This window comes from Hibiscus syriacus, unplaced genomic scaffold (genome assembly GCF_006381635.1).
Source record: "Hibiscus syriacus cultivar Baekdansim isolate YM2019G1 unplaced genomic scaffold, ASM638163v2 tig00111318_pilon, whole genome shotgun sequence".
Lineage (NCBI taxonomy): Eukaryota > Viridiplantae > Streptophyta > Magnoliopsida > Malvales > Malvaceae > Hibiscus > Hibiscus syriacus.
Window position 1 is genome coordinate 163,517 of NW_024063058.1, and position 13,624 is coordinate 177,140.

The 13,624-nt window shown below is 33.2% G+C and overlaps 1 protein-coding gene across 10 annotated transcripts; it reads left to right on the forward strand.

Moving 5' to 3' along the window:
- Nucleotides 1-8,698: 8,698 nt before the first annotated feature.
- On the forward strand, nucleotides 8,699-11,570 carry LOC120158501. 10 transcript variants are annotated; one of them, XR_005519239.1, is made up of 4 exons: nucleotides 8,699-9,011; nucleotides 9,101-9,157; nucleotides 9,612-9,661; nucleotides 11,304-11,570. XR_005519239.1 is itself a non-coding variant. In XM_039169319.1 (4 exons), exons 1-4 carry the CDS (start codon nucleotides 8,992-8,994, stop codon nucleotides 11,403-11,405), a joined length of 324 nt encoding a protein of 107 aa, XP_039025250.1. In that variant the 5' UTR covers nucleotides 8,699-8,991; the 3' UTR covers nucleotides 11,406-11,570. The 10 variants fall into 10 exon arrangements, 4 of the variants coding, with proteins under 4 accessions (XP_039025250.1, XP_039025249.1, XP_039025252.1 ...); XM_039169319.1 differs by having other exon boundaries at nucleotides 9,111-9,157; nucleotides 9,507-9,661; XM_039169318.1 differs by lacking the exon at nucleotides 11,304-11,570 and adding an exon at nucleotides 10,030-10,198 and having other exon boundaries at nucleotides 9,111-9,157; nucleotides 9,507-9,661.
- Nucleotides 11,571-13,624: the final 2,054 nt, after the last annotated feature.

Sequence of the window (13,624 nt, forward strand, 5' to 3'; positions counted from 1 at the left end):
TTCCTCTCATTCCAGATAGAGTACATGAACCTACTCCAACCAAGCTTCAAAATCAAAGCAAGAAGAGACTTCCCCAAAGATGCAAGCATGCTCACGTTATCTTCTCGTCCCAGCCACGAATGTGTCTATCCAAACCGCACAAGGACAAAATCCTTCTCCAAAGCTAGTTGCAAAATGTAATACCCAAAAATTTCATTAGTGACTGAAGTGTGAATTTTGAAAGTTTGAAGACCAAAGTATAAAATTGTAAAAGTATAGGGATTACAATGTAAATTTTCAAAAGTTATATTTTGGATTTGTGAATAAGTAGTTCAGCCGTCCAAGATATTTATTTTAGTAGGTTTCATATTTTTGGTCGGATTTTGCATAAAATTTTATTAAAGGATAAAGTTATGTATATTATTCAGATAACTAAATCGAATCAGAAGTTTATAAAAATTTGCAGGAAGGTAGATTTTGGTTGGAAAATTATATGGATATTTTTAAATAGAAAAATTTAAGATAGATCGGTGGAATTTGGTGAGAATTACACTATAAAGTGAGATAATGAAATTTTGAAAAAATTGGAGGGTCAAAAAGAAAATTTGAGAGAAGAGATTTTTACAGCTATTTAATAATATTAAAATAAAGATAATGGAATGGCATGGTTGTAGTTTAGAGAATTCATTAATGACAATTTGGGTTTTTGGCCCAAAATGAATAAAAAATTATTTTATTGGTTTTAAAAGTCAAAATTGAGGGGATTTTTTTCATAAATTTTGGTGGTCTCTTCTTCTCCAGCAAGTTGCTGAAACTCATAGCTAAAGAGAGCAATTTCTTTTCTTTTCCATTTTTGATCAAATTTAGTAAGATTTTGAGCTAAAATGTGAAATAAGAAAATAATCCCCATTAAATTTTCTACAACCTGGTGTAATTATTTCTTGGTTTCATGCTTGAATGGTGAAAATTTTGATTTTGGTGGATGAAGGGGAGTTGAGAATTTGATGAAATTAAATTAGATTTTGATATTAGGAGTGTTGTAGAGTTATAATTAAGCATGAAGGTTGAATAAAAATTGTTGGTGGGATTGGTTTGGTGATTTGGTCATTGATGGATATGTTAGGAACTTGGTTGAATTTGATTTGTTTTGCTTTGAATTTGATTGAGAATGATTAGAATTGATTGGAAATGAGCTTTACTTGACGAATCAAGCTTAAAACAAGTTGGAGAGTATTAGGAGCCTATTTTGCAAGACTTGAGAAATTAAAGCATAATTATGTAATTGTTGAAAATTAGTGTATCATGCTTAAGGTGATTGTGTTTGATGATGTTAGGATATTCAATTGACTCGTTTGTGTTCATTTGATAAGAAAATAAAAATGAGTGAATAAGTTAAGAATGCAAATTATGATGTGTTTGTTTCAGGTATTTGATTTTACGGAAAGTGTTTTACTCACTTTCCTGTGTTTGGCGGGGTAAAATGAATTTGGTCAAAGCAATTCATTTTAATTCATTTTACAAGTCAACGTAACAACTCAAGCTTTTCCCGTAAAATGACCTGTCCTTTTATTTTCTGTAAGTCATTTTACACGTTTCTCTTCTTAATTGTATCTTCACAGAATCATCCTACAATTCCCTTTTTCTTTCATCGATGGCATCGTCATCGTTATTTTTTCACCGGCGGTGATAACGATATAGTCGTTCTTTCAATGACGGTGGTAGTGAACTGATAAGGTACTTTATCTTTCATCTATTCTTATTTTCTTTCCATGGATATCAACACTTTGTGTCTCCAATATTTTATTTTCAAAACCTTAATCCTAAAGCAATTTAGTCTTTCGAACCCATCAAAAATCAAGATTTCATATTGCACCCTGTTAGTCGTTACTTTGCTTGTGCTTTCCCTGTTGGTCGTAAGAGGAAATGTAAGTGTTCCACCTTCTCCTGCAATTTGTATTCTTCGGTTGATTTTTTGGGTTTGTATTCAATTTGTTTTCTTCGATTGATTGTTTGGGGTTGTTGCTTTATATACTCTTAAACTATTGGTTGTTTGAGTTTGTTTCTTTATATACTCTTCAACATAAGTGTGGTCTAGTCAGTTTTGTAATGTCATACACAAAAGATGCCCCACGTTGTCTGCTCCTATGCATACCTGAATACCAAACCTCTTGCTCATTCCCTTATGAGAGGATAAGGTTATATTGATCCATGCACGATAAGGGTATAGTGTTCGAGCGTATCTTCTGGGGTAAGGTCAATGTCCTTGTTTTATTAGTTTTCAATCATGTCACCTTGTCAAAGATATAGAAATTCGATCATTTAAAGAGTTTTTAATTCAGTCGATATTCAAAGAATTTCATGTCTGCAACTTCAATTCCATGCTCACCATATTTAAAGTAACATAAATTCATTTAAATATCATTACAAAAAAATGAGAAATGATGAAAAATAAATTCAAACAAGATACTGCAAATGGAATAAAGCCTCACGAGATATGAAATGATTTCTTCCTAATTAGGATGCCCCGTTACTCATCTAATGTAGCAACACCTAACCTAAACGGATGCTACATACTGTGCTTTGATGCCCCACTCGAGCTCATCATCCACTGTTTCACTAATTCTTATGTCAACGTCCCATTTTCAACAACCGTCTCTATCTTCTTTAACAGCGGCCTACAATTTCCCGTAGAATGCCCCAATGCCCCCAAGTGAAAATCATAGACACTATCTTGATCGTAGCTGTGTGCATAAGGGTTTGGTTGCACTTTTATTGGCCTTGGAGTAAGGTATAGACCTTTAATCAAATGGGGATACAAATTCGAGATAGAAGTTTGGAATAGTTTTAAAGTATTTTTCGACCGTGGGGCTTTCATTGGTCGATTCGAACGACTAGCTGCTTCTTTTCTTTTACGGCTGTGGGAGCTATAGATGTGACATTCATTTACCTAATCAGTTTTTTCCTTTTGATCCGTTGGTTTTTTGGAAGTGACTTTCAAGTTTCCTTTGTTGATTGCATCTTTAATTAACTCCCCAGCTGTCATAAGATTTTTGAAGTCATTTGTCGATTTTCCCAGCATTAATTCAAAGAAAGGAATTGGAAGAGAACCGTGAAACATATAAAAGATTTCTTCTTCTAACAAAGGAAGCTGACCTTGTGCTGCAACTCCTCTCCATCTTAGAGTATATTCTTTAAGGCTTTCAGTAGCTTTCATCCTTATTTTCTGAAGGTCTTGACGTTTTGGAGCTAACCCTCTGACATATCGATATTGTCCCAAAAAAGCATCAGCTAGGTTGACCCATGTCTTGATATGCTCTATGTTCAAATGGTTATACCACACTAGAGCTGACCCAACAAGACTATCATAGAAGTAATGAATCAGTAGATTATCGTCATTTAAATACCCTTCCATCTTTCTGCAAAACATCTTCAGATGAATTAAGTTACAACTAGTGCCATAATATTTCTCAAAATTAGGCACCCTAAATTCATGTGGGATGACCAAATCAGGAATCAAGCTGAGTTCTCTAGCTTCTAACTCCTTGTGAGAGGCATTAACAACCTTCATATCTCTAATAGCTTCATTCAACCACTTGAATTTGTCTTCAAATTGCTCATAATATATGAGGATCTTCCCTAGGTTTGAGTGAGATGCTTCAGGGTAGGTATCATTCTTGACGTATTAGTCTGATGAGGCTGATATCCTTTATCAGCGATTTCCTCTCTATCAACAGTCTTGGTTGCTAGCACCTGGATCATTTGATTCGATACACTTTGCAGAGGACCTGATGCTTGATTCCTCATATCATGCTGTGACTCGGCTAACTGCTCTTGTAACTGATCTTGTGATTCTTCATTAGATTGCTCCATTGTTTCCATTTGTTTGTTCATAACAATGAGGAGTAGTATGAATGAATGATCTCAGTATTACTGTCACATAACCTCCAATAAGTTATTTCCATGTTTTCATAACTAATGCATGTAAAATGCTTAAATATATGCAATGCAAATGCAAATGCTAAATGCAAATGCAAAAAGGTGTCATTCCAGAGTGACCATCTTAAAACAATTTTCATTGAACACAAAAGTTTCGGTACATCAAACAAACTTTACATATAATTGGTATCTTTCACTCCTAATTTTTCTATCTCCTTCAAAAGCCAATTTAGCTTCCAATCATGCTCGGGTGTTGAGTCCTCAATCTGCTTTAATTCTCTTGCAAAGCCAGCTAAATCAACCAATTTGTGAGCCACATTGCTTGTTTGGGTCATAACTTCTTTCATGGCATTGTCCTTTTCCTCTATATTGAGTGCTGATTCTCGAAGATGTAGACACTTTTGTTGAATCTTCCTTGTAAGAAAGTCTTTATGGTTATAAAGCTCTTGTATAAGATCTCTATAATCATCTACAAGCCTCATCAATGTTTTGTTCTTAGCTCTAGTGGCTTCTAGCTCAGCTTCATTCTCCCGCTTGTGGCATTGATATGAAACTTCCATATTGGCAATGGACCTATTCAACATCTGATTTTCAACTTGATATCTTCCCAAATCATTAACAGTTGTATTGCGCATTTTTTATGCAATCTGTAAATCATAAGAAAACTTCTCCGCTTGGCCTTCGTGCACCTTGCAATTCTTTCTCCATTGTTCAGCGTTATTATTCAGTTTAGCGACCCTTATTATCCACTCCTCTGAGATATTTCCTATACCAACAAATTTAAAAGCTTGACTGATCGTTTGAAAACCATCTCGCATGGCTTCCATCTCTCTACTCAGTTTATCATTTTCACTCCTTAAATGAAGAATTTGAGCTTCGTATTTTGGTAAACAATCTTCCTCTTGGGTCTCCTCACTGATACCCTTACTTTTGGTTCAAACTCAACAGGATAATCTGTTACCAAACTAGGTTGTCCTTTCAATTCAAACTCCAATACTCCATGATCTAGAAGAAGTTGGACTCGATGTTTGAAGGTAGAACAATTCTCAATGGAATGTCCTTGAATTCCAACATGATATTCACAACGAGCGTTGACGTCATACCAATTTGGATATGGAGGTTGCAAAGGTTTCACATAATGTGGGGCCACTTCTCGGGCTTCCAACAGTTCATCATACAACTCCTTATATGATATTGGGATGAAATCACAACGAGAGTCACTTCTCAACTTGGGTTGAACTGGAGTTTCAAGTTTTACTTCCCCTGACGTTGGGAGTAGACTATCAAACACCAACGAGTTCTGACTACATGGCTTCTTTTCATCTTTCTGAACTTCTACAGTTGCCACTATTTCCTTGGGATTTCCAAACAACTTGTTGATACGAACAATGATTGTACTTGATTTCTCATACTGACTAGAATCAACATGTTCTAAAGTAGTCCCTTGCGTATTTGACACCTCGAGATTTTTTTCATTGAGTTCTTTCTTTTCTTTTGTAGAAGTCTCTCTTCTTTGGACAAAGCATATATTCTATCCATCATCTTGGACATTTGCTCTTTTATCTCTCTTATTTCCTTTTTCTCTTCCTCAGCCATGCGATATTTGGGTGCAGATCTCTTCACTATTCTCGAAGCTTTCTTAGGATGCCATTTATTGGCTGTATTATAGCCCGTCTGATCACAAAACCCCTTGTCCGTCATGAAAACCTTCTACTATGATGATCACTCACAAATCAACACCTTTTGAATATGTCATGATCATGCAATACAAACAAAGACAAAAACAACATAGAAACAAGTTAGTACAAATGAGATAACAAAATGACAAAAAGCAACAATAGCAAAATAAATAAATTAAAGATAATAAGAATGCAAATGCAAATGCACAAAGTGGTAATTCCAAAAGTGACCACCATAGAACAACCTTAATTTAGACAACAAGAATTCAGTACACCATGTAGTCAAAATATAAATGTGATTATTCATTTCTTCATTTCCTTGAGTCGTACTCTTCATGGAATCTAACATTGCACCCAAAGTTGTCGGCGTATTTTATCACCTTTGATGATGTCGGATATCCTTTTTGAAATCTTCATTCTTACTTGCGAAGTGGTCTTCATGTCTTTATTAAAGGTCTTCTCGTCCTTTGTATGATTGTATCTATATCTTGAGTCAACATCTTAACCTTTGCCCCATTAAAGGAGGTCTTCAATCAGCTTCAGATTTCTTCATTCACCGGATATCATTCTTCATGGACCAATCAATCATCTTTGGATATCCAGTTTTGACTACATGGTTGAGAATTTCTTGTCTCAATATGTCCGACCTTCTTATTAGTCAATTACTTGCGAATTAACACCTTTTGATGACATTAAGATGCAAATGCAATAAAATCACAATAAAATAGACACAGAACAAAAATGGGTTAGTACACATAAGATAAACAACAAGATAGTAATTATCATAATCATTAAATAAAACCTGCCCTCACATCCTGGCTACTCAATCATGCTTTAGCAAATCCTACCCAACATGATATCTACCCTCATTCCTTGTCATTCACAAAAAATCTTAACCGCATGATATCTAATTTGCATGATTGCTTGACAAATAAACCTAACCACATGATTTCTAGTTCGCATGCATTTATTCTAAAAGCGAAAATAAATGACTCAAAAAGCTTTTCCTTGTATACCCTCCTCATGGGTCTCTTAAGGTTCGAGTTAGGCTCGAACTAAGTTCGGGCTCTATGTTCACTATATGTTGGGTTCAGTTATAAAGTAATAGGTTCTCAAATTGTCCTTGCCGGTGCCCCCTTGGGCTGCCGAACCCTCAATCCTGGCCCATCACAGGCTTTAGGGGATCGAGTTCAATTTCGAGGGAACACACCTCCTTATGTCTATGCGGAGGTGAATACCATCACGAGGACCATAAGGCGTGAGCTCCATGAACGATTCACTATCCCATGGGGAGGTGAAAACCACACGAGGACATAGTCTCTCACTCCTACTTAATTTGGACAGAGCATGATTTTAGCTCATGTCATGATAATGCAACTGTGCAGTGTGAGGAAAAGCGAAACACACACAATAAAAACACTCAAATCAATTCCCAAATTCCTTTTAAAACACACAAATAATCTAAAACCATTAACAAACATGTCAGTACAACTATTTATTGGTTAATCAAATTATAAACAAAAAATTATAAAATCAAACAAGGGATCAAAAAACCAAATTATAACTGACTTATAACTTTCATTTGCAAAGACACTTAATTAATCGACTATCGGCCTGACTCTCTTTAAAAAAGTCCCCAGCAGAGCCGCCAAGCTGTCGAAACGATTTTTTTCTTGAAAGTGAGATTTTCAAAACCACACCATTTTTAATTATCTCTTTATGATTAAATTTTAATTAAAAGTGAATGCGACTTAAAAAACTTTTCGTTTCGAAATTTTTTTGGGACTTCCTTTACAATAGAAAAATACGGTTCGAAGAGTCGCCACCAATAGTTGATTAGGGTGTGATTGGGCACCCAAAAACGTTTTGTCATTTTTAAATAAAAATTAATTTTAATTAAAACAACAAGTTGAAGTATGCGTTACCAAAAATCGAGTTCGGGAGTCGGTTAAGCGTGGGAAAGGATTAGCACCCCACATCGCCCTAAATCGGTATCTAGTCGGTTAATTAACGTCTTTGCAATGAACTTTACAAATTCGAACTTAATTTGAATTTTGATCCCATAAAACAAATATGTGAATTTTATAATATTTAAAAAGCACCCAAATAAATTAAATTAAAATTATCGAGTCATTTTAGAAAGATAAAGAATGTTTGATTATTTAAAAATATCGAGACCCGATCTTAGATGAGTTGTAACAATCTTTTCTCGAAAAATTTAAATAACCGAATATCTCCTTTCCTTTTGTTCCCAAATTTTAAGTGACGAATCAATTTTTTTGTTTCACTTTCGGGATACACTTTTAATTTAAAATAGTCAAAACGGCTCTCTAATGAGTTAAGACAAGCCACTCAAGACAATTTTAAATTAAAAGGGTATTACCCTTAATCAAATTATGTAATGCGGGTCAAGTTATGCACATGAGGGTATAATATATATTAACTAAAAATGACATGTACCCGAATGGATGATGAAACCTAAACTAATACACTCGAAATTTAGTTACCAATATATACATGTTATAATTTATCCTAAAATAACCTATTGTAGGTGTCTATTATACTTGATTGTAATGATCGAAAGAAAATGCTCACCATGTTATACTTGGCACGCGTAAAAATAGTAAGGCATAAATGAGACTTAATTATAATATATATATATATATATATACAGGAACATACAAACGCACCATATATTTCAAATAGAAAGTATATTTAATATATGTGAATATTAATAACTATGGACAAAACAAAATATATTACACATAGCCTATATTATATATATATTCATATGTATACATTCGTGTCTCGAAAGATGAAAGCGGCAAATAAAAAAAATACATGTATACTAAATGCAAAATAACCAGTAAGCTAAATAACCATGCCATGAGATAAAGATGTAACACGCATAAAGATCAGTAGCAAAATCAAAAAACTTTAAAAAGAAAAAACCATGGATTAAAATGCATTAAAACAGAACATAGAAGGGTTTACTCTGAAAATAACCCATGTAAGGTGCTGAAAAATATCTCCCCTAAAACGTGCCGTTTTATTCTTTGCTTATAACCCTGCTTAAACTAAAATTAGAACCCTAGTTATCATTTTTGCCAGCTACCCCGCCGTTCTTCACTTTCCTCTCCATTCTCTCTCCTAAATTTCTCACGGCCAAAACTTTAAAACCCGCCTAACTAGCCGCTCAACCACTGTATCTCGGTGGTAACTCGTCCTTCCAACTGCCGTTAGAGACCACCGAAGAAACCTAAACGACCGAAGACCTCGACTCCTGCTCACTCCTTCGACCGAACCCAAAACCGAACCTACATGCAAAACACAACATGGTTCGAAGAGACCTTGGCTCCACTCTTTCCGGTGACCTCAAGAGACCTCGACTCCGACGATGGACACCCTCATAACAAGGTAAGCTAGATCGAGACCCTCTATTACTCTTACTCTTTTTATTTTAAAAAACCCCAATCTAAAAACTAAACTTATAATCTACATGCAAGCCTCTCAAAGGATCCCCAACGCCTCAGCCTTGGACTCCGATGACTCAAACAGACTCGGTAAGCTTCTAACCCTTGTTCTCGTTTCACACAAAAATCACGCACACACACACACATCTCTACTGGAAAATAAACAAAATGAAAGAAATACCTCTTAAATGCTTTCTTTTTTTCTGGACTTGTTCCTGGTCAACGTTCTCTGTGTTTATATTAATCTTTGAATTCGAGGGATAAACCTCTTTTATACACTGTTTTTTTAGTTTCGAATATAGTAGCATAACTCTCTACACCCTTAACCGATACCTTTTCAAAACCCACATCCACCATTCTATCACCATTCACCGGTGAGCACTTAGAGTCGAGTAAACCTAAATGACACTAAAACCTCCTAATCCACTATATAACATAGATCTAACCCTAAAAATGGACATGCAAAGACCAAAGGGCTATAGGATCTTTCGAATACTCACCCCGATGATGACTCCGACGAAGCTCCTCCTCTTTTTGCTTCCAGTGACGCTAAGAACTTCCCAACTTCCGGCGAAGACCCGAAACAGAACCCAGGTAAACGGATCTCTCTCTTTTTTCTCCTTTTTTTTTTGTTGGTTCGAGCACCCCCTTTGAATAGAAAAACGTTGTTTAAAAAAATAGAATCGTTCTGATGTTTTGTTTCTACTACTTTGTATTTCTGAAAGAAGAAAAGCCTTGTGTTGCTAATAAAAAAACTGCTCTGAAATCTCCTCTGTTTGTGTGATCTCCTTTTTTCGTTTTTTTGTCTGTGATGCTTGATAAATTTCGGTTCTCCCTCGTTCCTCCCTTTTTACGGATGATGAATGCCCCTCTCAACGAACGATTTCATTCAGTTGTTGCTTATGGTTTTTCCCCACGTTATGTTGAATGGTGTTTTGTAATCCTCTCCTTGTTTGCTGCAGGTATGCTTCCAATGGTTGAGGAGGGACAGCTGGCTCATGAGACTCGACTGGCTTGGTTTGGGCTTGTTGGGCTTGTTTCGGGTTATTGGGCTTAAACCCAAATTGAGTCTTTTTAATGACCTAAAAAATAATAATAAAATTAAATTAATATCTAATATTTAATAATTATAATAATAAAAATAAAAATAAAAACAATAAAAATCCCGAACAAAACGGGTGTCAACAGTTTGTTTTTGTGATTTAGTATATAAATTTGCTTTATTTATTTCATGATTTCGATATGGTGATTTGATTTAGATTGTAAATAAAATGTTATTTCAACTCTTTTAATATAATGCACAATCTCAAACTAATAATAACTTGAAGATCTATTTCTTTTCTGTTCTATTTAACTATGTAAGAAATGCCTTTATAATAAGTAGAATTTAGACCCTTCAAAGATTATTTTGACCTCTTCGGCCTTTAAAATAAAATGTTTATAGGGATACCCTGCAGTGGCTCATCTCGAAAATCCTTAAGAAGTTTCAAAAATCAATGTATAATGTCTAGAAATAACAAAACTTGTTAGATAATTGCTAGTAGTTGCCTTGTTATTCTTGGATAATTTGATATACAATATAGACATGAAATTTATATATGAATTTCGAGTAAGCTTTGTTAAAAATGTAAAATATATCTTTTAGATTAGTTATAAATAGAATAACACTTTAAAAAATTAAAAGCTTTCTAATTAATTTCAGGTTGGACATTTAGAAAATTTTGGATTTTTGAGGCTTCTAATGGCCTAGATCATTCTTTCTTTAATAAGAAATAATTGTTTGTGCTTGCTGCAATATTACTGATATTTTTTATTTTTTGGTTTTTAAGTTTTTTATTACTTATAATTTGTAGCATCAAATCATTCTTTCGCTAATAAGAAGTATGTTTATGATTAATGTAGTTTCAATCAATCGAATTTAGTTGAGTTTCCTTCTAAGGAACATCTTGAAAAGACATTACTTTGCGCAATTCACGAGACCAATGAAAAGTTTGAAATTAGTTAAGATTCGAAACGGTAATTAAAGTCATCGTTGTAAATAAACTATATATGCATATATTCATATTAAGATCATATGTTTGGTTTCCCTTGCATAGTTTTCGGTTTGCTTGCAATTTAGGACAGGATGTCAATGAAAGATTGCCTCTTGAAATGGGGGATTGAGATGGAAGATGATGTAGCATCTGTTCGAATATAGAGAGTATCGTGATCATCTTTTTTTTAATTGTGATTTCAGAAAAGCTCTGTGGAAGAAGATTCTACAGTTTTATCAATTGGCAAGGCAGATCAAGGAGTGAAGGATGGAGGTTTTGTAGGCAGTTACAAGGTTCAAGAGTAAGTATTTCCTCTCCAATTTGTTCAAGTTAGCCTAGAGTACTTATATATATCGAGTTTTGAGGAAAAGGGATGGCAGAATATTTGGTGTTGTTAACAAAAAGTGTCAAGGATCTGGCGCTAGACATTAAAGAAGACGTCCGCCTATAACCCTTGGTATGATAAGGAAGGAAGGAATAAAAATCATACTTTGTATAAATTAGAGTATTGATTGATTGTAAAGCATAGATGGATTGGGATGCTTTGTGTAGTTGATTTATTACTGCAAGTTATTTTGCTGCAGTTTATCATTTGTTGTGTTGCTTGATTGTTTGGTGGTGTTGTGGTAGGCTATTGCCTTGTATTTTTATAGCGAATTACTGCATTTTGGTTAATGAAATTCATATTTCATCCAAAAAAAAGAAAGAAAGAAAAATAGTATATTAGCATTGCTTTCACAGTTTTAAATCGTCATTTTTCTTTCATTCTCATACCTCCTCTTCTAAATTTGAAGTAAATACTCGCTCATGATTTATTGGAGAATGTTGAAAATTGTTTGTTAAGATTCTTGTTAGTATTAATTCAATATGATAATTTTTAATAATTCTTGTATAAAAATTGTGTTGGGTCTTTATTTTTAAAGACTTATAACTTACATCAATAAAATAATATAAAACTTTATTTTAAATTCATTGTTTTTCTCATTATTTAATTATATTTTTTGATAAAGATAAATTAAAACCATGTTTGCATATAATGGAGAAAAATAAATTTATAGTTATCTTCATTAACTTGTTGAGTATTCTATTTGTAATTTTTTTTTAAAAATATTATATAATTATAAAAATAAAAAAATTAATATACATTAAAAATTTCACATAATATAATTTTATAGTAATAAAATTAATTCAATAAAAATAAAATATAAAAAATAAATTATAATGTGTTTGTTCAACTAAAAACAGATTTCGGAAAATGTTTTCAGTAAAATTTACCAAACAGTGGAAAATATTTTACACAACATCATCCAAACACCAGAAAATGATTTTCGTAAACTGTTTTTCAGAAAATGTAATTCATTTTCCAGAATTTATTTTTAGTAAAAGAAACAAACCCTTAGTGAAATCGATTTAAATTGGTAATATGGGTAGTAAGTTTAAAAAATCACTACAAATTCTACAAGAATGATAAAAGACGATTTTTATAATGTTGGATTCATAAGTCAGTCTAGCTTTGTTTAAAACAAACGAATACTTATTTATAGGTGTATACAAAAAGATATGAATTTTTAATCAATGATAGATCATAAACTTGGGCAATAGATTTTGCTCCAAACAAAAAAATTGTCATAAAATGTACAAGTTGAATTAGAAGTGTCTTATATGGTTAGATTAGTATTCGAGTATAGTTTTTAATGGTACAAACGGAATAATTTTTATTTGTATAGATTAATACAGAAAAATACTTCTTTGAGGTTAGTGCAAACTATCAATATATGAAATGGTGGTAAATTATGCATTTTGTGACATTTTTATGTTATATGCTATTTTAATTGGTTGAAATGATCTAACTCTATTATTTTAGCATGAAAATTATGACATTTATCGTATGAGGAAATTATGATAATTTCATGGAAATGTTGTTTAGAGGATGAATTTATGTTTGAATCAAAATAGACACTATGTTAGGAAAACTTAAAAGTAATTGGCCAAAGGAAAGAAATAAGGAAAATTTGTGGTAAAATTTTACAAGGTTTAGAAATTATGAATGAGTGATTCTATATGATTAGAATATGACTTGGGCCAATTTGGAAAATGGTGAAAGTATAGGGATCTAATCGCATAAATTGAGAAATATGAGGATTAAATTGTAATTGTTTAAAAGTTGGAGTGCTATATTTGATGTCTAGATGGTGATTTGGAATGTTTGTGAATTTAGGATTAAACCACAAAAAAGACTATATTAAATAAAACAGAAAAGTTGAATTGAAAATTTAAAAGAATTTGATGTTTAGATGGCGATTTGGAATATTTGTGAATTTATGATTAAATAACCAAAAACTCAACTCATAGAGGGAGTGACATCCAAACTCCAAAAATCTCGCCCTCAGATAGTGTAGCTCTTGATCCACGCTACCCAAAGAGATTCCTTATTGGCAAGGATCTTTCTCATCAACTAAAGAATGCACGCCTTATTCTAACAAGCAATGTCTCTCAACCCAAGCACCCCTTCAACTTTCAAAGA